The sequence below is a fragment of the Peromyscus eremicus genome, chromosome 13 (genome assembly GCF_949786415.1).
Source record: "Peromyscus eremicus chromosome 13, PerEre_H2_v1, whole genome shotgun sequence".
NCBI classification, from domain to species: Eukaryota; Metazoa; Chordata; class Mammalia; order Rodentia; family Cricetidae; genus Peromyscus; species Peromyscus eremicus.
In genome coordinates, this window is record NC_081429.1 from 33,386,259 (window position 1) to 33,410,620 (window position 24,362).

At 45.6% G+C, this 24,362-nt stretch overlaps 1 protein-coding gene across 1 annotated transcript in view; it reads right to left on the reverse strand.

Moving 5' to 3' along the window:
* Positions 1 to 2,184: 2,184 nt before the first annotated feature.
* Positions 2,185 to 24,362, reverse strand: part of Sgpp2 (sphingosine-1-phosphate phosphatase 2) — a 110,629-nt gene continuing 88,451 nt past the window's right edge. Inside the window, exon 6 of the mRNA XM_059278509.1 lies at positions 2,185 to 2,835. Coding sequence (XP_059134492.1) covers positions 2,284 to 2,835 — 552 coding nt within the window. The 3' untranslated portion in view covers positions 2,185 to 2,283. The remainder of the gene's footprint in view (positions 2,836 to 24,362) is intronic.

Here is a 24,362-nt window from a genome sequence, read left to right on the forward strand (position 1 = left end):
GGAATCCAGAACTAAACTTGGCATCATCTCCAACAAATAATTTCTCCATCCATTTGAGGTTATCAAGTACATCCAAGAGTGGCCAGTCATGACCACTTCTCAGGCCACTGCTTAATGCTGTGTTTGTGGCTAATATATTCATCCTCCATCTAAATTATGTAAACACGGCCTTAAATGCACCCAGACAGTGGTCAGCTTCCCTGTTGTTGGGACTAAAACTTCTTAATCACCACGCCCCGCGGCTGTGACAGTAGATGTAGCCCTTCTTTTGCAAAGATATACACGGAGGAAGCCAAGTCTTTTATCACTAGGCTTCAGACAAACCAACTAAAATCATCCTGAGTAAATATTAGCCAGGATTATAAGCTCTCGTTTGGTAGCTGGGAGTGGGGAGAAGGGAGAAAGTGCCCCATCAACAGCTATGCCCTAGAGAGGCTGGCCTAGGTGAGAGAACCTGTAAGCCGGGCTTACAGCACCCCAGCCATGGAGCTGAAACACCGTCAGAGCAAGACCAGGCGAATGATGGGTTATTTTGACCCCTGCTCTTAACTCTGATAAATGAGAGAATTGTCAAGTTAAACGTGGGCACTTTGTGAAGGATATTTGTTATTCTTTTTGTTTGTGTGTTTGTGTCTTCAAGACAGGGTTTCTCTTTGTGGCCCTGGAACTTGATCTCTGGACCAGGCTGGTCTCGAACTCAGAGATCTGCCTGCCTTTGCCTCCTGAGTGCTGGAATTAAAGGCGTGTGCCACCATGCCCAGTCCAAGAACTATTCTTGAGAAATTAAAACACTGTGTTCAGTACCAAGGAACATCATTCCAAAATCAGAGAACATCATTCCCAAATCAGAGAATATGTTGCTCTTGGTTTTCACACTGAATGCAAAGGTCTGAACCTTGGTAACTTTTAAGGGGAGTTAATTTTGTTCAGTGTGTGTGGATAGTGTGGAGGTGTTAGGATCATGAAACACTGGCTTCAGGGGCACCATCCCTCAAAAGATCGGTAACTCTGCATTTACAGCATCTCTTCAGGATGGGCTGATACCTGATCATGGTTCTGCAGAGGAGTCCAGGGAAGGAGCTCTTTACCGCTGTCATCCTAAAAAACTGCTACATCTAAGGAGGACCATGCTAGGTTTAATGGGTGCTATAATTAATTGGATTATTTTCCCAAAATAGGCTGAAATTGTTCTTGCATGAATGGCCCTTAAAACTGCCAAGAGATAAGAGGTGGGAAGACTGAGAGGGAGTCCCTGATTCTGCCTAGCAGGTGAATAATTAAAAACCAAAAACAAAAAAGTATAGAACATAGCTGAGCAATGATGAGGTAACGTTAGGGGTATTGTGGGGGGGATGAGGCAATGTCAGGGCTGCCTAGCCTCTCTTGGTCAGACTTCCAGAGGACATAGCTCATCCATTCTCATGCTGATCCAGTGCTTTCTAAGTTTATATGGCTACTTAAACTGCAGGTGCCAAAGACCAAGCAAGATCCAGCGGGAATCTCAGCTGTCCTGTTTTCACCTGCGAGGAGGTAGCAGCCTGTCCTGTGTGGCTTAGACTAGTGTGTGGCTTAGACTAGTGCAGGAACTGAAGCCTGGGATGCTGTGAACTCTGTGCAAGGGGGATCAGCTTCTTGTTTCACTAACAATGCCTGGAGGAGGAGGTGGGCTGATAGAGAGAGAGCAAGCTCTTCCTGGGGGCCTCTTAGCTCTGCTACTGTCTTACAGTCTCTTCACAGGAAACTGTTCCAGAAGAGTCTCACCACCCACTCAGGCACAGTTTAGTCTGATTACAGCACAAAACGTCACATGCCCAAGGAGTGCCGTTTTCCATGGTGCTATTCTTTCTCCCAAACCCAGTGTCAGGTTGGGGAATGAGACTAGGCATTCGGCAAGGTTGGAACTGAAGTGTTCTGCCTCCATATTACCTCAAGTCTGTTGGCCCTCTGGAACCCAGCAGGGCTTGAAGCCGTTCCAAGCCAGGCCACAAATTCCTATCCACCCAAGACTGGGTCCTAAGTCCATGTAACAGAAAGGGGAGGGGTTGATTGCCTTACAGACCTCAGGTGTGGTTTCAGGCTGGGGTCAGCGGGAGCACAGTCCTTGCAGACCAAACCCATTGCTGGTGCCACCGCAGCAGTTATCACTATGATATCAGCAAAACAAAACAAAAATATTACCTAAGATTTCCTTACACAGGAGGGGTTGAGATCGCCCCAACCGACGGCTTTCTCACGTTTTTTTGCCTTTCACATTAGCGGACTAGGTTCCAACTGTTTGGGGGCTCAGAGCAGTCCCAAAAACCTGTGCAGCATGGGCACAAACGTTGTGGCACAGATGCCGACAGACGTGTAGGTGACAAATTTGTAGGGGACTTCGATCTCCAGCCTTCGCCTGGCCTCCTTGTTCCTCGTCACCACCCTGAACCACGAGAATAACACTTGCAGGGAGAGGTTTTGCACCAGCTGCCGGACCAGGACGATCAGCACGATGCCCACCATAAATTTGGTCACCCCCAAAACCAGCATGTCTGTGGTGAGGGGTGGGATGCTCTGAATCACAGGGAGGGACGGGGTGGGCTTGGACACCAGCTGGAAGAAGTGATTAATCCAGAATCCCAGGGTCACCCCAGCCCCGGCAGCCACGATGGTGGTGGTGTCCGCCCTGGTTGGGCTGTAGTAGTCCGACACAGGGTAGTTGTAGCACAGGAAGAACGGCACGACTATGACACACACCGGGAAGAGGGGGCTGGCAGAGTCCAGCGAGTCGATGAGGGTCCAGGCCGGGTAGGTGAGGGTAATGAGGACTGCAGTGATCAGCACGCCGCCCAGCACATCCTGCCGGAGAAAAGAACAGGGGTTTATTGAGCCTTGAAATTCAGTCTTCGCACTGTTTTATTTTATTGTATGTATTCAAGGAAAATGAAAATCAAAGAATTTGAAGTGAAAACAGGAAATAACATATATAGATAGCCACCATGTTACCTATGTTATATACTTTCTTACAGGAGTGTTTCTATATTTTAGAATAAATTCTGGATTTTTTTTTCTGAATGGTGATAGTCTTGTAGTCATTGAATCTGACTTTGTTATATATATATATATATCTCAGGTCATAAGAATTGTCATAGTCTTCACAGATGTGACATCATCCTTTCTTGGCAGCACTGTGAGGGCACTAAACTCCAGTACTGCATTTTGAAAGACTGAATATTAAATATTACCAATTGGATGGCCCGTCAGCTCCTTAAACCCTTGTCTAGAATAAAAACCACAGGAGAAGTGCATGCCCAATAAGTACCTGGCAGTTATATACTCCATTTAATATTTTCTTTCTAATATTTAAAATACTTCAATATTAACTCATAATAAGAGAGATGAACCAAACCATACTGGGGAAAAGTGAAAACTTGAGTTTCTGTAACAGCTGGTATTTGAATGTTTATAGAGATTATATTAATTCCCAAACTGGAGACAACCCCAGATTCTTGAATGGGTAAATAACCTGTGGTATATTTATGTCCTAGAATACTTTTCAGCAATTAAAAAGCAATGAACTACTGATGCATATAGTACAGCTCAGATAAAATCTCCAGGAAATACTGCCGAATGGAACAAGCCACCAAGCTTCATGGGTACATACAGTATGGTTCTGTTTATATGGCATTTCTAAAAGACAAGACCACAGTGACAGAGAAGAGGGTCAGCTGTTGCCTAGGGGACTTGGGTTATCTGGTGTGACCATAAAGGATGTCAAGAGGCAGTCTGGGGATAATGAAACTATTCTATACTGAGATGGTGATTATAAAAATGTATGTGTGCTACAATTCATAAAACATTAAGCAATGGTTACATTATTTTATATGTATGCATGCACACATGTGCACGCTACAGCAGGCCTGTGGAGGTCAAAGCGAGCTGGGTCCTTCTCCCCTTCTGTGTGGGTCCCGAGGATTGCTCAGGTCATCAGCTTTGGTGGCAAACATCTTTACCTCCTGCACCATCTCGCCAGCCCCAAATTCACAAAATTTCATGCCAACAACAGTCACTCTTTTTAATTAAACATTTCAAACAAATGAAAATGAAAATGCTAGTGGGCTCCTTTGTTCCCATTGACTAACCTTGCCACGTGCCAATTGCTACAGCTTAAGAGAGTCCCAGAGACCTGGAGAGGGTCTCTAATTTCATCCTTCTCCCTTCTCAGAGTGTGCTGAGAATCCACTAGAATCATTACCTAGTTCTTCTGACAGAATTCTGTTAGCTGGGCATGGTGGTGCACGTGTGTGATCTCAGCATTTAGGAAGTGGAGGCAGGAAGATGCTGAGTTCCAGATCCATTTGGACTGTATAGGGAGACTTTGATTCAAGAAACTGAAGGGCCAGGTGGTGGTGGCACAGGCCTTGAATCCCAGCACCTGGGAGGCAGAGGAGGTGATCTCTGTGAGTTTGAGTCTTGCCTGGTCTACAGAGTGAGATCCAAGACAGCCAGGGTTATGCAGAGAAACTCTGTCTCGAAAAGCCAAAGCCAAAGCCAAAAAAAAAAAAAAAAAAAAAAAAAAAAAAAAAGAAAAGAAAAGAAAGAAAGAAGGAAAACTTAAATCTATTAATGAAGCTATCTTCCACTCATCCCCTGGATGCAAAATGCCGCATGCTTTCTGGGGAAGGAACTTGTCAGTAGCTTTTAAAAGTATGCATTTATAGCGGGGCGGTGGTGGTGGTGGTGATGGTGGTGGTGGTGGTGGTGGTGGTGGTGCACACCTTTAATCCCAGCACTTGGGAGGCAGAGGCAGGTGGATCTCTGTGAGTTCAAAGCCGGCCTGGTCTATAGAGCGAGTTCCTGGACAGCTAAGGCTAGGACACTTTCATGGTCTGACCTAGCAGCCTCACCCTGGGACCTAGCCCCAGGGCTGTAACTGCCCACAGCGGAAGTGAGACATCATGTTCTTTAAGGCAGTGTTGCTGGAAGTAGCTCACCAAGTCTCCCTCTAGTAGGTCATTCCACTGAACTGTGGTATAGTCACACCATGGAGTCCTATGCAGCTGTGGCAAGGAGAATGCTCTCAGGAGTTTCAAAAGGCAAGATGGGCCCGGGGCTGCCGGGGTCACGAGCAGTGGCAGGGCACAGCCGCAGCTCTGTGCTGACGACATTCAGTCGGTCTGGCAACAGGTCCAGATGGAGTCTGCGTGAGTAGTGCGCTTAGGCCATCTCGACCTGTCAAGTTCTCAGAGCAAGCGCCTACGGCTCAGCTCTAGAGCTGTGCCTCTCTGTCACGCATCTCCACAGGTGGCGATGATTTCTCTCCTCCCTAAACTGAAGCTAAAGAACCATACTTCATATGCTTTCCCATTTTTATCTTTGCTGTGATTAGATACTTTCCTTTGGGCCAGAAAGTCAAGGTTGAGCCAAGATTGCTTATTTGCGTTCTTCCTTAAAGCTCCCGGACTAGTGGCCAGACATTCTCTTACAGAGTCAGGAGACAATAGCGTTCTCATACCAGAATGTCTGGGGTATTGGCTATCCATTGTTTCAAAGTAGAGCTAAGAATTTACCCTGTTTCCTTCTGTCTTCTTCTGTGATTACAATTACCAAAGTCCCTGACATCTGGTTGGAATAGCCTTTACAAGCTAACTGTGTTCATCTTCAACCCAAACTACATCATTCTGGTCCACATCCCCAGCATTGCAGGCAAAACTAATTTTAGCCAACATGGCTGATGATGGAGTTTTTCTCCTCCCTCCTAGGCACACACTTAGATTTTCATCAAAGGTGATGCTATAATAAAGATATTTAGGTATTAGTAAGAAAAATACTTGAGCCATAACTAGTGAGAGTTCCAGGTTGGAGATGTAAATTTCTTATAACAAAATTATTTTTTAAATACTTCTAAATAGAAGAATTGTAAATGCTCCAAATTTTATTTTTAAATAACTTTTTTTTTGAGACAGGGTCTTCTCATTCTGTAGCTCAGGCTGGCCCTAGCACTGGTCCAAAAATAAAAAAATTCAACAACAAAAACCAAACCCAAAACCAAAAAATTCAAAAATACTTCCAGAGATGAAGATAATTAAACTACCGAGCATACTACATTATATAAACCTGTAGACCTATGATTCTACTCAAGGAGTTTGAAGAAAATGAAGAGAATAAAACAAAAGTTCACATCACAGGGTGCTGGGGAGACAGCTTTGTAGCATGAATCTTAAAAGGCCTTATTAATAAAATCAAACCTGAGGCCTTGTATTGGGGTAAATGCTGGAAGATCAGAAAAGCAGAACAAGCCACAGCCACCTCACCTAGCTGATCCTGTTTCCTCAGACTCAAGCTTCGGAGTCCTCATCCAAATGGATCTCAGCTGAACTGCTTCTCGAAAGCCTGAAGCTTAACCAGCCTAGTTCCTGGTCCTCACGCCTTATATACTTTTCTGCTTTCTGCCATCACTTCCTGGGAATAAAGGCTCACTTCCTGGGATTAAAGGCGTGAGTCACCATGCCTGACTGTTTCCAGTGTGGCTTTAAACTCACAGAGATCCAGATGGATATCTGCCTCCCAAGTGATAGGATTAAAGGCGTGTGTGCCACCATTTTCTGGCCTCTATGTCTGTCTAGTGGCTGTTCTGTTCTCTGACCCTAGATAAATTTATTAGGGTGCACGGTATATTGGGGAACACAATATCACCACACAGCTCAGTTGATGGGGTGCTTGCCCAACATGCAGAGACCCCCCAGCATCAGCACAGTATCAACCTAGGACATAGTGCCATACATCTGTCATCCTAGAAAACAGGGCACCCAAGGCAGGAGGGTCAAAAGTTCAAGGTCATCATCAGTCACAGAGTGAGTCCAGTGACAGCTTAGAATATATCAGACTAGGTCTCAAGAAGGAATGAAAGAGGGAAGGATTATTTTACTCTTAAAGCTGGTTCTTTCTGGGTTATTTCCACTCATGCAGCCAAGACCAAAGGTAACATGATCTAATAGAGAAAAATCAGAAAATACAAGCAAGCAAAATTAGCATAAAGAAAGGGGCATACATCACAGACTCTGAAAAGGCACGAATCTGTGGCTCACACAAAAAATGAGATGTGCTGTGGATGATTGATTGATAAATAAAACGCTGATTGGCCAGTAACCAGGCAGGAAGTATAGGTGGGACAAAGAGAGAGGAGAAGTCTGGGAAGTAGAAGGCTGAGGGGAGGAGATGCCAGCCTGCCGTCCAAGGAGCAGCATGTAAAGGCAGCAGGTAAAGCAATGGAACACGTGGCGACATATAGATTAACAGAAATGGGCTGAGTTTAAGTATAAGAGCTAGACAGTGTTAGGCCTGAGCTAATGGCTGAACAGTTTAATTAATATGAGCTTCTGAGTGATTATTTTATAAGCAGTTGTGGGGTCTGTGGGGCTGGGCAGGACTGGAGAAAACTCCAGCTACAGAGACAAGCAAACACTGCTTCCTTATTAATAATAGAGGAAGACCATTTTCCATGTGAAAAGACACATTTCTGAAAGTCTCATTTCCCTCCCATGGCTTCAACTTTAACAGTTAGTGAGATGTATTGAAGAGAACACAAAATCTAAAGTATATGCATACCTATACACACACATATATGTATATATGCACACATGCATGCACACAAACACTTGTAGCCACAGATGAAATATCAGAAGGAAATAAAATGATGGAGGGTGGGTTTCCTGTGTAGGAATATTACAGATGACTTCTGTCTTCACTTTACTGACTCACTGCCATATTTTCCTGAATTTTCTGCAATTAATATGTTTTTCTTTTTTCTACCGCAATAGTATTTATTTGTTTGTTTATAGAAAAATGTTTCCTGAAGCTTGCTATGTTGCCAAAGATGACTCTGAACTCTTAATCCTCCTGCCTCCACCTCCAGAGTGCTGGCATGACAGTGTGCATCACTATGCCCAGCTTAGTATTTTCATATTAATAAAAATGCCCTCAGACTCGTCACAATAGCCAAGCTACGGAATCAGCCTAGGTGTCTGCCAACAGGTGAATGGATAAAGAAAATGATATATATATATATACACATAAACACACACACACACACACACACACACACACACACACGTACACACACATACACGTACATACAGTGGAGTTTCATCCAGCCAAAAAGCAGAATGAAATCGTGTCATTTCAGGACAATAGATGGTAGTAGATGTCACTGCTTTAAGCAAGAGAAGCCAGATACAAAAAGACAAGTGTCAGAAGCAACATCAGGACAAAGTTTAGTGAAGAAGGCTATTAACACGGACATTGTACATTCTTATCCTTAGCCTAACAGCAAGGACTCATTCACTCTTTGGTGAACATCTCTGGAGTTCCTACAGTGTGCCCTTACTCCTCAAGAACCGTCTACATTTGTGAATTCTGACCCTCCATCCCTTTCCCATGTGTGGTTTACTGGGAAAAGCTTTCATCCTATCTCCCAACATGTCCCCTGAAGAACACTGAGGGGCTGGTGCTGCCCAAAGTTATCTGCCTGGAAAGAGGGGCAGAGCCAGCCCTTGGCTCATTTGTTTGCAAAGAATGCTTGCAGGTCCCTGGACTATTCAGGCATCTAGGCTGGGGAACTCTGACTCTAGCATCTCCCTCTCTGCCAGGTCCCCTGCTGAGAATGCGAAGGGCCTGCTCTGCCCTGGACGGCCTCACCGAGTGGGCTGAAGCCAGGAACCCAGACAAAGCCAAGATATGATGAACGCTTGGAAAGCCGCTACACTGACAAGGAGCAAGCCAGATCTGGCCTTTGTCTCGAGAGTAACTGCTATGAATCTGTCAGTGTTTCCCTCTGAACATCTCGGAATATGCTTTCCTGTGCTAGCAAAGGTTTAATTTGATTGCTCGGAATAATGAAGACAGGCCTCCAGGGCCTCCGTAGCTGCCTCAGCCGGCAGGAGGCTGCAGGGCTCATGCATATGCATATCAGTGATTTCAGGAACCTGTGTGTTATGTCATTAGCATTTGGGGGGAAGAAAAGTGAACGCCTAAGTTCAAAAGTATTTATTTCCAATGGTCACACAGGAAGGTCTAATCTATAGGATGTAGAACCCATTTCCTTATAGGATGTAGACCCCATGTATAGCCCAGCAGTATATAATAATGTACTTCTTATTATACTTCTGAGAAGATCTAGTTATTCCTTCATTAAAACTTACTGGCAGAGTCACTATTCAATGAATTGAAGAAAATCTTTGAGCTAGGGCTGGTAAGATGGCTCAGCCATTCAGAGCACTGGCTGGTCTTGCAGAGGACCCAGGTTCAGTTCCCAGGACCCACGTGGTGGCTCACAACCATCTGCAACTCTGGTTTCAAGGGACCTGATACCCTCTTTGGCAGCACCGGGCACATGCATGGTACACATACATATATGCAAACCAATATGTCTACACATAAAATAAAAATAAATGTTAAAAAAACCATCGGCCCATGTTAATTTTGTATTCGGAAGACGTGTAATTTGGAAAGGTTTAAAAAAGATGTTCTATTAAGCAGATAAGTATTTGATGCTATTCAGATGGACTGAAATATTTGTAAGTAAAACTATCTGTGAAGATTTTGTGTCCTGTGCTAAAGAATTTACTTGAATCTATTTTCCTTATATATTATCTGTTTTTATCACTTATTTGTGTGTCTGTGTGTGTGTGTGTGTGTGTGTGTGTGTGTGTGTGTGCGCGCGCGCGTGCGTGTGGGTGCCCACAGAAACCAGGAGAGGGTGTTGGATTCCTGAAGCTGGAATTACAGGCAGCTGTGGACCAGCCACCATGGATGCTGGGAACCCTACCCTGGTTCTCTGCAAGAGCAGTATTCACTCTTGACTGGGACGCCATGTCTCCAGGCCTCTCACTTTCATTTTAGCCCAGGGTATCTCACTGACCCAACCTTGTGCTTTAGTTAGACCAGCTGGCCACTTGACCTGCTCTCTCTGCCTCATCAGCCCTGGGGTCACGGGCATGGGCTTCTGCTCCTCCTGGCTTTTTTGTGGGTACCAGGGTTGCAAACTTAGGTCCCCATGCTTGTATAGCAGGTACTTTACCCCCGGGTCATCTCTCCAACCCCTGTATGTTTTCATTAAATGATTCTAGAACACTTAAAAGTAAGGCAGGCATTATAGTTCTTAAGATAATTATATAATCTGGTATTATTATAGCTTTGTATGATATCAGTATTATCTAGGAAGATTAGAGGATGGTGTGCTAAACAGTCTTATTAATAAAAAACCCAGAGCTAGATATTGGGGTGAAAAGCTGAGAGATCAGAAAAGCAGAAAGAAGCCAGCCACCTTCTTACCACTTGGAGATCCTCCGCCAAAGAGAGCTACTTCTGGTATACCCACACCTACGTGCTTTTCTGTTTGGCATTTTACTTCCTCTCTCCACCCAGCTACATCACTTCCTCTTTCTGCCCAGTTCTGTCACTTCCTGTCTGTCTGTACAGACCTCCAGAACTTTATGGTTAACTAGTGTTGGAATTCAAGGCATGGGCCACCACGCCTGGCTCTGTTCCCAGTGTGGCCTTGATCTCACAGAGATCCAGACAGATCCCTGCCTCTCGAGTGATAGGATTAAATGTGTGTGCTACCATTGCCTGACTTGTATGTTTAATATGGTGGCTGGCTTTTCCCTCTTATCCTCAGATAAACTTTATTGGGGACACAGATAAAATGTCAACACAGCAGATACTGGTACAGTGTCCGTTTCTAAACTTTACCTGGACCTAGCCAGATTTAGGAAATCACTTGCTTCTCTTAGTCTCCACAGAGTCTAGTGAGTCTGAGCAGTCGTTCTTCAGGAGGCACACCAACTTCCCCACCCCGAATTCCCATGTGTATGAACAGTCGAGCTGTGATGAATGGCAGGGCTTGGCAGGCCCGTCGGATTATGATAGCAGCTCAGACATGTTTCCAGGCAGGTTTTAACATCATCTCTGACAACGGCTAAGGAGCTCACAGGAATGGCAGGTCCAAGGAAGGACAATCTGCCGGGAGACACAAAAGACACTGTCAAACTCTTCAGTGATCTTTCTCAAGCCTGGGTGGGCAGCAGGGTCTCAGAGTAACCAGAGAACAGAGCAGAGTCAGGTTCCGTGTAACGTAAGTGGCCAACAGGCCTGAGCAGGTTGTGTGTAGTCGGCATCTCCGCTGCCTTGTCAGGGGATATGTGTGGACTGCTTTCCAAACTGCACCTTGCACAGAACCCCACAGGCAAGCTCTTGAATGCGGCTTCCGATGATGTAGGTCCAGGTGGGACCTGAGATGGCATTTCTAGCGAACTCTCAAATGACGCCGAGGGGACAAGGCTCCCATGGGTGAATGACCAAGTCCGTCTTGACTCGCTAAATTACAGGGGCCATCACAGGGTCAGGTTTATGCAGCATGGAAGGGCCTCTCACTTTCTTTGGTGAAACACACATGTGAATAAAAGCTTCAGAATGTACTGGAGAGTGATCTGGTCATCTTTGAAAATGAAATTCGGATAGAGCGATACTTGTGCATACCAAGGTAAAAGGGGAATCTCCATTCTTGGTGGTCTTGGTGTCAGGACTGTTCACACATGCTGTGTGAAGTCTACTGTTGTCCCTTTTCATGCTCCTGAGGAATGTTGGCTTGTGCCCTGGATGCCGGGTCTGTGAGCAACAGCTAAGCTCCCCAGGGGAGTCCTGTGCGGCTCTCCTAACATCTGAGAGCCAGACTCCTGGCCTTTTGCTTTGCAGAGTGTCAGAAGATGTAAATATGGCCATGCTCTCTCTGTGGTGAGGCTGGACATCTCCATCACAGAGAGTTCTGATTTAACTTCTCATCATTTGGAAAAATGGAGTAAAAGAAGGACACCCCCCCATAAGGTTGCTGTGAACTAGCCTATGGAGTAGCTAATACATGTAGAATGCTTAGAACAATGGTTCTCGATCTGTGACCTTTTAATACAGTTCTTCATGTTGTGGTGACCCCCAACCATAAATTATTTTTTTGCTACTCCATAACTGTAAGTTTGCTACTGTTATGAGTCATGATGTAAATATCTGATATGCAGGATATCTGATATGAGACCTCCAAAGGGGTTGAGACCCACAGGTTGAGAACTACTGGGTTAGAACAATGCCTAGCCAGATGCCATACTTATAAACACATAAGATATGCCATGTAATATATGATACGTAACATCTCTACCCAGAAAACTACAATGATCCTGAGAAACAGCCAAGATCTGAATACGTCCATGAGTAGGACTGCTCAGGTTTGCAAGGTGTTTCCTCTCTGAAGACTTTACCCACACTCCATTTAATCTCAGTAAGAGCCCGGCAGTGGAGAAAATGATAAGCTATGCTGAGTGCAAAATTAATATGGAAATACAAAGAGCCAGAAGAGCAAGGGTGAGGGATGCGGGGTCCCCACCACCTGCCATCAATACTCAGAGAACAGTGGTCTTAGCAAGAAGACAGACAGAGCAATGAGAAAGAGCATGGAGTATATGTAGACAGAGGGCCTATACATAGTCACCTGACTTATGATGAAGGTGATCCCTCCATAAGTGTGTAAAGAACAACACTCTCATGTGCAGAGTGGACTGGATATTCATATAGAACAAACATCACAAGATGGATTCCAAATGGAGTATAGATATAAATGAGCAAGCCAGGTGGTGGTGGCACATGCCTTTAATCCCAGCACTCGGGAGGCAGAGCTAGGCAGATTTCTGTGAGTTCGAGGCCAGCCTGGTCTACAGAGCAAGATCCAGGACAGGCATCAAAACTATACAGAGAAACTCTGTCTTGCAAAACAAAAACAAAAACAAACAAACAAATAAAAAGATATAAATGAGCAAAGTAAAATAATTAAATCTTTACAAATAAAATATAAAATAATATTTTTGTGACTTGTGGTATGCAAAATATCATCTTAGGACATAGAATTTTACCCATCAGCTGAAGTTGCATACATTGGACTCCACTGAAATTTCAAACTTCTCTTCACCAAAGGTGTCAACATAAGAGTAAAAAAAAAAAAAGCAAGTTATAAAGTGGGGGAAAGAATTAATAATACATTTAACTAGCAATGTATTGGTAATACTAATAAAAAGACAAATGATCCAGTTAAATGGGATAAAGACAACGAGGACCTCACAAAGATAAGTATCTAATGGCCAATAAACATATAAAAGGGGTCAAAATCAAATGAGAGACTGAGACATCTCACTGGGATGATAAGATGGAAGAGACCGTGGAGGTGGGACATGCCATATGCTTCTGGTGAGAGTGTGAACGCAGTGGCTAATCTTGAAGCTGAACACTCGCACAACTTATGAGATACACTGTACTCTTGCATGCAGACTCGAATAAAATGCATCTCTCTGCACTGAAAGGCGTGTAAAGGAAAGTTCAAAGCAGTACCGTTTATAGCTGCCTCTCTGGAAGCAACCCAAAGGTGCATAATAATGAGCATAGTCACACAGTTGAATACTATATAACAATAAACACTGCGGGACATGTGTGGCATGTGCCTGCAGATTCAGCCATTCAGGAGGCTGAGGGTGGAGGATTGCTTGAGCCTAAGACTTTGAAGCCAGGCTGGGTAACAGCAAGACCTGGTCTCAAGAGTATCCACTACTAATGCATGCTGCTGATGAACACGAAGCTGCGTGCAATAAGAGGAAGATAAGGGGGATTGAAAGACACCATCGAGATGCTCCTGGTTATGGGCAGTTAAACAAGGGGACAGTGCTGGTGATCTGGGGAGTGGTGCCTCTAGGGAGATGCAGAGCCGAGGCCCTGAGCGGACTTCTGGAGTGCTGCTGATATTGTCTTCTGATGCTGGTTGTGTTTACACGCAGCAAAGTATGCTCTCTAACTCCGTGTATGAACGGCAAACAAACACTAGCTCGCAAGAAACACAAGAAACACAATCTGCTTTTGAGAAAAGAGCACTCTTCTACTCTACTGTGTTTCCTATAGGGACAGAACTGTGAGCTTGCTTAAAACAAAAGAACTGTGTTTCCAACAAACACGGGACATATCTAGTTCAACTATGTTTGGTATTCTTACAAGAATGGCCAGAAGAATGAGCTTGCTCAGAACAAAATAAGTTCAGGAGGGAACATGGAACTTCCTTCTCCATTTCTGGCTGCTCTGTCAATCCCACTGATTAAATGAGATGTGCCCAGCATGTCCTGAGGACCTCTTGTGAGGTGTCCTTCCCTCCTAAGAACTGGTTTGGGGGAGCTGGCTCAGTGGGTAAAGTGGGTGCTATCCTAGCACAAGAACCCGAGTGAAGACCCCAGCTCCCATGTAAAAAGCTAAGCATGGCCATGCATTACTGCAACCCTGGTGCTGGGGGCGGTGGGGGTGGGGGGTGGGGGGCATGGGATGGAGACTGAAGGATCACTGGGGGCTTGCTCCACCCAGGCCCAGGTGCAGTTAGGACTCTGTCTTAAGGGTATGAGATAGAGATCAATAGAGCAGAACATTTGATGTTCTCCCTTGTTCTCTGTGTTCAGAGAGAGAGAGAGAGAGAGAGAGAGAGAGAGAGAGAGAGAGAGAGAGAGAGATGAGGATGAGAATGAGAATGAATTGATCTCCCATATAGCTAAAATTCACATGATACTAACTTGGAGATAATTTTGTACACATCCCTCCAAGGTCACTAAGCCTGCCACCCTCTATCTTACAGATTTAGAGGCATAGATACAAGCATCCATGCTGACACAGTATTTGCTATCGTACGACACTTTCTATTTCATATTTTTATAGGATAAAGGTTTTTCTCACAAGCAAAGCAGAATAATGCTGAAAAAAAAAAGTAGTCTGTGATCAGATGAACTCAGACCCATAGCTGAATCTTTTACAGTCTGACTCAATAAACTGCAAGGAAGTAGGAGGGAAAAAATGAGATCAACAGATGTTAATCTGTTAATACTGGTGACAACCCAGTGAACATTACTGGGAGCCAGGGATCCTGCTGGGAACTGGGGTGGGAGGCGATGGCATGGAAAAGTAAGGAAAATAGGACTGTTTTCCTCTAAGGACTCACAGCCTAAGAGGCCAAACAGACTGACTATATTCAAGCACACACTTACACCAGTTTGCACTTCCTCCTAACAAGATGCACATTCAGCGTGAACTCAAATCCTCAGTGACCCTTAACTCCTGGGCCATCTCTCTAGCCCCTCTGTTATTACTTCCAAAACATCCCTGAAAATACAAATGAAGTTACAATATTCATTGAATATTTAAATTTCTTTTGAGGGAACTGTCTGTTCCTGGCAACTGGTAAGCTAGCCTTTGCTTCGTGGATCTTTACATTAATCCATTTTCTGGGTGGCTTTGAATGTCATGAAGAACATGGGAAGCTTCCTGCTGGGGCAGACTAAAGAGTCTCAGTCCCTGTCCTGCCCCCCCCCCGCCCCCCCCCCCCCCCGAGATACAGTCTCAGTCTCACTATGTAGCCCTGGCTGGCCTCTAATTCACCGAGATCCACCTGCCTCTGCCTCTGGAGTGCTGGGATTGAAGGCGTGCGCCACCACAACTGGCTAGAACCTTATTCTTGATGTACTGTGTTTCTGCCTTCATGACACTGAACTTCTGACCTTTAACATTTGAGGGGTTGGAGAGATGGCTCAGCAGTTAGGAGAACTTGCTGCTCTTTTAAAAGACCCAAGTTGGGTTCCCAGGACTCATGTTGGGTGGCTCAGAACCGCTTATAACTGTAGCTCCAGGAGATACAAGACCTTCTTCTGGCCTCTGGGGGCATCTGCACACATGTGGCACATGCATGTAAACACACACAATGGGACCGAGAGGTCACTCAGCAGTTAAGAGTCTGTACACCTCTTTCACAGGACCCAAGTTTGGTTCCCAGCACCCATGTCGGGTGACTCACAACCACCGATCACTCCAGCTTCAGGGGAATCCGTTGACTTTGGCCCCCTTCGTATGCACAAACTGCCTTCCCAACATGTAACAAAAATAGTAAAAAAAAAAAACAAAAAAAAACAAACAATAGTTTTTTAAAAGCCTCAAGCCATTTGAGATTCTCCAAAGGAGTGCCTGACCTCTGAAATGGTGGACACTGTATTGACATTTGTCCTCAAGATGGGTATAGTGGCCGAAGCCTGTAGTGCCAGGATTTTCAGGGCTCAGGTCGAGGCAGAAGGATGGTGAGCCACTGCCTCTGAAGACAAGGAAGAGAGTTTGCTTTTAGATCTGATGGGACCTAGAAATGGGACTTATTTTCAGGTTTCAGGAGCTAGTTGAAGAACTGTACCCAGCCTTGGATTTCGTCATTTTATCCCCCCCGCCCCATGTGACAAAAGAAGCAATGATTACAGTGTACTTTCACATGGAAGGTCATTTTATTTCAATTACGCCAATTAAGGAAAAGTCAAACTAAGTTTTGAAAAGCTAACTTCACAAAATTCAAGGATGGACCATGCTGTTTCCATTGGAGAGGCCATGGGCTTAAGACAAGCCCCACCCTCCAGTGGATCCACCACACATTTCACAATCCCAAAGGGCGTGCCCAATAAAAGAAACACACACACACACACACACACACACACACACACACACACACACACACACACTTGGAAGCCTGCTTCTGTGGAAAGCTCAGCCCATCCCTTCATTTTCTTTTCCCCGTAACTAGGACTCGCATAACCATCGGATGCACCATGCAGAAATGCTAGGTCCCAATCCGTGCTCTGTCCCTGAAGGTAGCCTTCTACATTTTATTTGGGGAAACTGGAGATGTTTTCAGTATGACCTACAGTTAATACAGGGTTTAGGACGCACCTGTGGCCTTCTCATAGCCATGAACTGCATGCTTCCCAACAGTTACCTCGGAGGTTTGTCTCAGCATCCTTAGACCAGTTCTAACGGGAGCCCAGCTGCCATCCAGCTAGGAGGTCAGGGAGCCCTTCTCCTAGCCTTCCACACGGGGCTCTTGCCCAGCTTTTTCCTAGAATCAAAGCACTTCCGGAACCCTGCTCATCCCACGTCTATAGAACAGAGAACAGTGCCACAATTGTGGCTTTGGGGTCAGTATTGAAAAAACAAAGTAAAAAGAAATTAAGTTGTCTATGCTTGCTATTGGCATTGTACACTATAAACAGTTCTTGCTAAGCCCTAACTTCTGTTTCTCTGATAAAATGCCTCAGTTTACCTTATCACCCCCAACAATGGCTGTCTAGACTTCTGGTTACTGAATAATAATGATGTTTTTTTTTTTTTTTTGTCTTAACAAAAGAAGAAAACAACTCAAAACTTTATAAACAACAGAGGTTGAAGTACCATGAACACTGACTACTTTTGCAACCAGAAATAATTCTCTATTTTTACAAAAGGATAAAAATATTTGTGCTCAGCGTAAAGAGAAAAGAACAGACCTAATAAATAACATGGTGACAGAGGCTGGGACATGCGACCCAAGTCCCTCTTCATCTCAGAAACAGACTTACCTAACAGTATAAGAGGAAGTTGGGCTTGGTGAGACGTGATTTATGTTGTCATTGGGTCTTTCCTCGTATTAAAGGAGGGACTTTAAAGGCAGTTCTTTCCTTCTTCTAAGTGGTTTCTGACAACTTGAAAAACACACCCAGAATATTGTCGGCCAGAGCCAGAACCCAGCTCCTATGATCTGCAGATAATTTAATATTTGACAATCCTTTTCAACATCCTCCAACTCCAACCAAAACTAAAACCTTACTTGGGGCGTGGGTGGGTGGAGAGAAGTCAGCAAATAAAACCTAATACCTAAATAATTAACCCACAGATCAATTTGGAGACAATAAAAACACAGCAGCATTTCGGCTTGTCCAAGACAAAATGAGGGACTGTCTGCCATTTGCTCACAGTTCCCGACAAAAACATCAGGCTAATTTTACTGTTAATACATGGGGATGTTGCTTCATCACTCAGTGGATTTAAAACTGGTCCTCTGTAGTTGCATCAGTCAGGATATCACAAATAATATAGTGTGGCCAGCCTTCCACATGAGTACAGACACAGTGCCCCGTCTATTTTTTGAGCCTTTGACAGAGCAGGAAGAATGCCGCACTGGACTTTGAGATCTTCTTCTGATAACTGAGGGCGCTTTACTTGGGAGAACTGCCCGTGCTTAGGCATGGCTCAAACCCTGAACCTACTGCCAGTTCTAGTTCTCACTAAACAGGCTGGCTCCTGAGCCAGCTGGCCTAGTCCCAGAGAGCCCTTGGCCCGATGATGTAGCTGAGGGAGTCATCGTCCAGTAAGATGTTTCCTGAAGCTCTCATCACGGGCATCCTTTCAGGAGAGGAAGTGAGGCAATCTATGCCCAGAGTTCTTAAGCTCTGGCTTCAGGTTAAAGAACAGCCAGACAGCATGAATCACCTTTGCAGAGATGAGCTGGGGGGGGGGGAGGCGTGGAGAAGGAGCTTTTGGAAGGTCCAGACATCAGCCTTTCTCTCCCAATGGCCACTAGTGCTTCTTTTTATCATGGGTACAAAAGCCAATGCATTTTCCTCCAGGCTTAAAGTGGGTTGAACAAGGATCTGCTATCTGCATTCCTGACCAGGCAGATGGTGACCAACTGATGTCTGACCTCACTGGGTTCACTCCAGTCTCTGTTCTCAGGGCACTGCTTTGCAGCCCACAGGGATGGCTCCCAATATTCCATCCTTGTGTTTGGACCTCTCCCACAGCCAAATGTCAGGTTCCACCAAAGTCTCACATTCATACGTCCAAGTTTTAACCGGAGAGCTGTTGGGAGATAGGCTATACCAACAGGGAGAGCTAGCCTCCTCACAGCCACGTGCTTCTGGTCCTTGATGTTCAGCGGTGGGAACCAGTTGTCCATGAACTGTTACTCCAATCACTTCAAGACATTTCCTCTCCTCTCCTCTCTCCCCTCTCTCCCCTCCCCTCTTCTTTCCCTTCCTTCCTCGCCTCCAACTGGCTAGAACTGGTTTATTCTTCGAACCAAGAAAACATGAAATTAAACACCAAGGCGGGGGGGGGGGGGGAGATTCTGCAAGTCACCGCATCATTTCAAATGCTTTTCACTGCAGCAAATAAGAAATGTCAGACTCAATACAAACTGCCTTATGAAGGAAAGAACCCTGATTTGTTGTTTTATCTTGAACAGTGAACCTGGAGGTAGGATGGCCCTGGACGTGGTACCGTCAGCCAGTCAAGGATGTCAGTGGTGGCCCTGTGTTTTGTTTCCATGTTTGATCTAACAGTGCTGACATCTCCAAAGGCCCCTGAAGGCATCATATACTGCCCAGCCTAGATGGAGCTGTGCCACTGTGCACACTCAACAGCAGAGCAACTTCTCTGTGCATGGAACAGGTAATCATAAAATAATATCCTGTTCATGAGGTAAGGACATAGTTAGGAGTCAGAATCAACTCGTCACGGTGACTACTTGGATGTCAGAGGTGTGGGAGGGAAGGGCTAGGGTTTTGCCCATATTTCTTTTGTGGGTATATTGGTCATAGGGAGGTCCTTCACTGAGACAGGGCCAGAGCTGGTTTGGCAAGGATGGCACCATAGCTAAGCAGATCTACAGCTCTCTGTGTTTTATGTGGGTCTGCCCAGGAGTCTAACTGGGGCTTATTAAGAAAACCTTGTCCTGGACAACCAGGCATTCATACCTGACAGGCAGTCCTGCAGGGGAAGCCACTCTTCCCCTTTATGTGCCAGTGGCCATTAATAGAAATCAGGAGCCACCTCAATGACACATTCATGTGCCCTGAGCACTGCAGCTGTCTCCACCTCCCCTTCATCTTACAACTGACCCTGTTCCGATGCGTGTCCGCCCCACACCAGATGTGATCATCCTTGATAGAGTCAATCCCTCTCAACCCTAAATTAAAATCAACCAGGGAGCTGCTGGTGTAGCTCAGGACCCATGTTCTGAGTGAGGTGTGTGTGTGTGTGTGTGTGTGTGTGTGTGTGTGTGTGTGTATTCATGTGTGTGAATGAGGGTACACCTACGAATACCATGGCACCCTTGTGAAGGTCAGAAGACATCCTAGGGTCTCAGTCCTTGCTTTCCACCTTGTTTGAGACAGAGTTGCTAGTTTGTTTTTATTTTGTTTTTTGCAACTTACACCAGGCTAGCTGGTCTGTGAGATTCCAGGGATTCTCCACCTCTCTCCCACTTCCCCATAGGAATTCTGGGATTGCTCCCTCAGGTTTTTCATGGGTTCTAGGGTTTCGCAGGTCTTCATGCTTGTGTGGCAAGCATTTTTACCCACTGAGCCATCTTCCCAGCCCCCGGAGGAAAACTGTTAAAGTTACTACAGACAAGCATCATATAAATTTCACGGTCTTCACCACTGTAAAGTGGTGTCAAGCATGACACTGCCGTGCCACCACCCCCAGCATGCATCTCCAGAACTTTTTCTAGGCCAGAATTGATCTTCTGTGCACAGGAAATAATCCCTATGCCCTCCTACCCAGCTCCAGGCAACAACTAGAGTGGATCTCCTGCCTCTTAAAACAACTGCTCGAAGTTCTCCAGGTAAGTGGAATCATACAACATTTGTCCTTCTGTTACTCGCTTATTTCACTTAACATGATACCTTTGGTACTTAGGATGCCGAATGAATCACACTTTCCTGCTCACTTGAAGCTGAATAATATTCTACTGTGAGTATATACATTTTATTTATCTATTCATTTACCAGTAGATATGGATTGCTTCTTTTTTTTTTTTTTTTTTGTCTTTTGCTATCGTGACTAATGCTGCTATGCTACATATCTGTAGCTGTGTCCAGAGGTATTTTTAGGATTTCCATGGGATAATGGAGTTTAATGGTTGCTGGTGGAGCAGGGGTCGGTTTCTTCAGTGGTGTAGCCACGGATCAGTTGTTCAGGGCTCCAGCAGATAATCTTCCACCTTGGACAAGGAGCTCTAACTAGATTCAGAGAGCCACACATAAAGAGGACATGAAAGTAAGAGGGAGACTTCTTGGGGACAAGAAGGGTTTCAGTTGGCAGGAGTGAGAGAGGCGAAAACAACTAAAACGTATTATCCGTGTGTATGAAACTGTCAAAGAATAAGAGAGAAAAGGAGTTTCATGGGATTGGAACAGTGGGATTGGCAGCAAGAGCGGGGATACCGTTGGTGTTGCTTCCTGTAGACTGTTTTGAGGGATCCTGGGAAGAGACCATATTACCTCAGTTGGCTCCTGCCAGCTGGGCCTTGCTAATTATAGCAGCCATGCCAAGTTATCTCCAACACGTACATCTGCCTCCTTCAGTAGACTCACAGACCCAGGAGAGTGGGTGGGTTTGCTCCCCTCGAGATCCCTAGATCTTGTTCCAAGCCTGACACCCATCAGAATTATCCAGTTGCTGCTGAATAAAGAGCTACAGGAACCTATAATTTTCCACCATCCCACACTGCAAACAGCGATTCCCTTCGCTGCCAGGACGTCGTGACTCATGGCCTCCTGAGCCCAGCTCTAGTCCTGCAGCCTGATGTACTCTGGGCCTGAGTCAATGTGGGGGTGCAAGATCTTCATGAGACAGAACTGCAAGTGTGAGAAAGCCAGTGGGCTCCAAGAGTGGAACAAGGCCAAGGAAGGAGTGGAGAAGCCTTGGTCCCTCACTCTATTCTCTTCTGGAGACATCCTTCCCAGGGAATGGCTACCGCCCTTTCTTGCATGTAAATAAGAGGCCCAATCAATCTTCCTGCAAATATCTGCTTCTCCATCTCCAAAAGCCACTTAAAAAGAAGAGAGAAAGAATGCAACTGAGTTTCACTGGAGTGGATTTGTGTGTTTTTTCCTCTCTGTGTGTCTGGAGCTCCACATTCCTGTGTTTTCTTTGGTTTTAATTTTAACCTGAGATCGATTTTTTTTTTTCCCTTCAAAATGGAAACCTATGGAAATTAAAAAGTAGCACTAGATAAAAGAAATGCCACAACACCCAGGAGAGTCCTGTGTAGTACCACACTGAGGTCTAGGAAGGGATTTGCAGAGAACGTCTTTGTCATGTGGAGAAGTGGTGTGGCGAATTGAGAATGCTCGGCTCCCCTCCCCGCCATCTCAGAAGCGAGCAGATGCAGCAGGGTGTGCTGGGACGGAGAGGCAGGAATGGTGTCTTGGTAGGCAGAGTAACACTGACTCTTCACTGCGTCTTTGGTATTTCTCACATCTGGGCTCCCTTTCACTCAAACAGTAAACTGCCTGGGGGCTGGATTAGCTGGGGTATACCTGGGAAAACATATGGCAGATGTCTTCATTTCTGCTTTATTTTGTTTACTGTGGAAATGGCTGCATTGATTTTAATTTGGAAATACTGCATTAAAATGATCGCTTGTGGCCCAGGATGGCCTCCAACTTGCTATCTAACTGAAGGCGACCTTGAACTGGTGATCCTTCTGCCTCTACCTTCCAAGTGCTGGGATCACAGCTGTGCACCACCCCACCCAGGTTTATTCAGTACTGGTGATGGAAACAAGGGCTTGCACAGGCTAGGCGAGCACTGCACCACTGCAGACTCATCCCAGCCTCCTACCCGTTCAGTTTTATGCCTCCCCTGCCTCAGCTGATGCCTCCAGTTGTCCTCATTGACATTCTGCCATGATGAGCCATCCTTCCACTGTTACATGATAACCCACTCCCGGCACCAGGGAGAAACTCAAGAAGGCCCGGGAAGATGGCCTTCCTTGACAAGACCTTTTGCGAATGTCATCTTGCAGTTTCACAGTTGAGATGAACACAATAATCAAAGGCCCGCTTGTTTTTAAAGGCATCGTCCTTACACAAAGTGGAATGAGAAATGGCGCCTCTGTAGCAAACTGTGACTATACTCTATGCTCTGCAGCTCCGTGGCTGGATGAGGCATTGGGCCCTGGATACTCTAGGACTTTTTACCACACTACCTGGGGCAACCCTGGATGGGGAGAATTTGCAATATGGTAGAAGGGTGGGACAACTTCTCAGTGCATATGTAACTCTCTGATTTACCACCGTCTCTAACCTAGAAAGGTATAAAAAGAAGGGAAGCTGTGGCTTCAGCCCTTCTGACTAGCAGAGGACAACAGAGACCCTTGTATCTCAGGTCAACTCTGTGAGGACCTATGTGGGACCAATGAGACGTCTCTCAGCTCTGCCCTGGTTACCGTACCAGTGGTGAACCAACCTGATAAGAAACTGCCTGAGTCCTGGCTGCTCTTAGACCGTCTTCAACGTCTGAAGCCAGCTCCTTATGATGGCCTGGATATGGACTATCCACCACAGGCTCATGTGCTTACACACCAAGTCTCCAGCTAGTGGTGCCATTTTCTGAAGTTGGGGAACCTCTTAGAAGACGCTGAGGAGAGAGCCATAAGGGTTGTAGCCTGAGTCTGCTTCTTGCCTAGCCTCACTCTGACTCCTGGTATGCTGGGGTGGGGTGGGGTGAGGTGGAGGGCTCCCATCCACACACTCCTGCCTCCATGCATCCCACCACATCTCCCCTGCTACAATGGAGTGGTGTACTCTTTCAAACCACAGACCAACAGAAACCTTTTCTCCCTTGAGCTGTTTCAGTAAGATATTGTCACAGTCCCAACTTCCAGTAAGTAATGCATTTCACCCTGGTGGCATTATTTTAATACGTTTTGTTGTTTTAAACCAGAATCTCACGTACACCCAAGCCTGCCTGGAACTATGTATGTATGGCTAACCTCAAGCACCTGCCTCCATCTCCTAAGTACTGAGATTCTAGGTGTGTCCTGCCAAGTGTGGCTTTATCTTAATACTTCCTTTGCTAGTCCCCTTTCCCTTCCTTCCCTCCCCTCCCCTCTTTCTGAGACTTTCCATGATGGAGTGATTGAGTTCGCAGTACTAAGGAACTGAACCAAGAGCCTTGAGCACAGAAGACAAGGGATCTGCCACTTAGCCATAGCTCTCATGGGGAGAAGAGGAAGTCCTGAGTGAATATATAAGGAGCCAGGGAAGTCCTGGGTGAATGTGTGTTGTGGACATTGGTATGGCCAAGTCAAGGACCCCAATGCCATAGACCCTGGAAACAGCAAAGCTTTCCTCTGATGTTGACAATGTGTGTAATAACAAGAAGACGCCCATCCCCACTCCATGAAACAGTTCCTCTACAGAGACCTCCCACTGAGACTAATTCCTCCTCCTTGTGGGATATGTGATAAGTGTGCTGAGTGTAGTAAGTGCCCTCCATCAGGGTGAGCACAGCTCATGGGATCCCAGCTTTCTCTAGGGACATCTGCCATTTCTTTGTCCCTTCGTTGCCCCATCTCACAAGCCCTATAGGATGCTGCAATCTCCAGCCTCCTTTTTACTTTTTACTCTGAGATAACATTCTTCTGTTGCGTAGACCTCGTGATCCTCCTGGCTCGGAATTCCTGA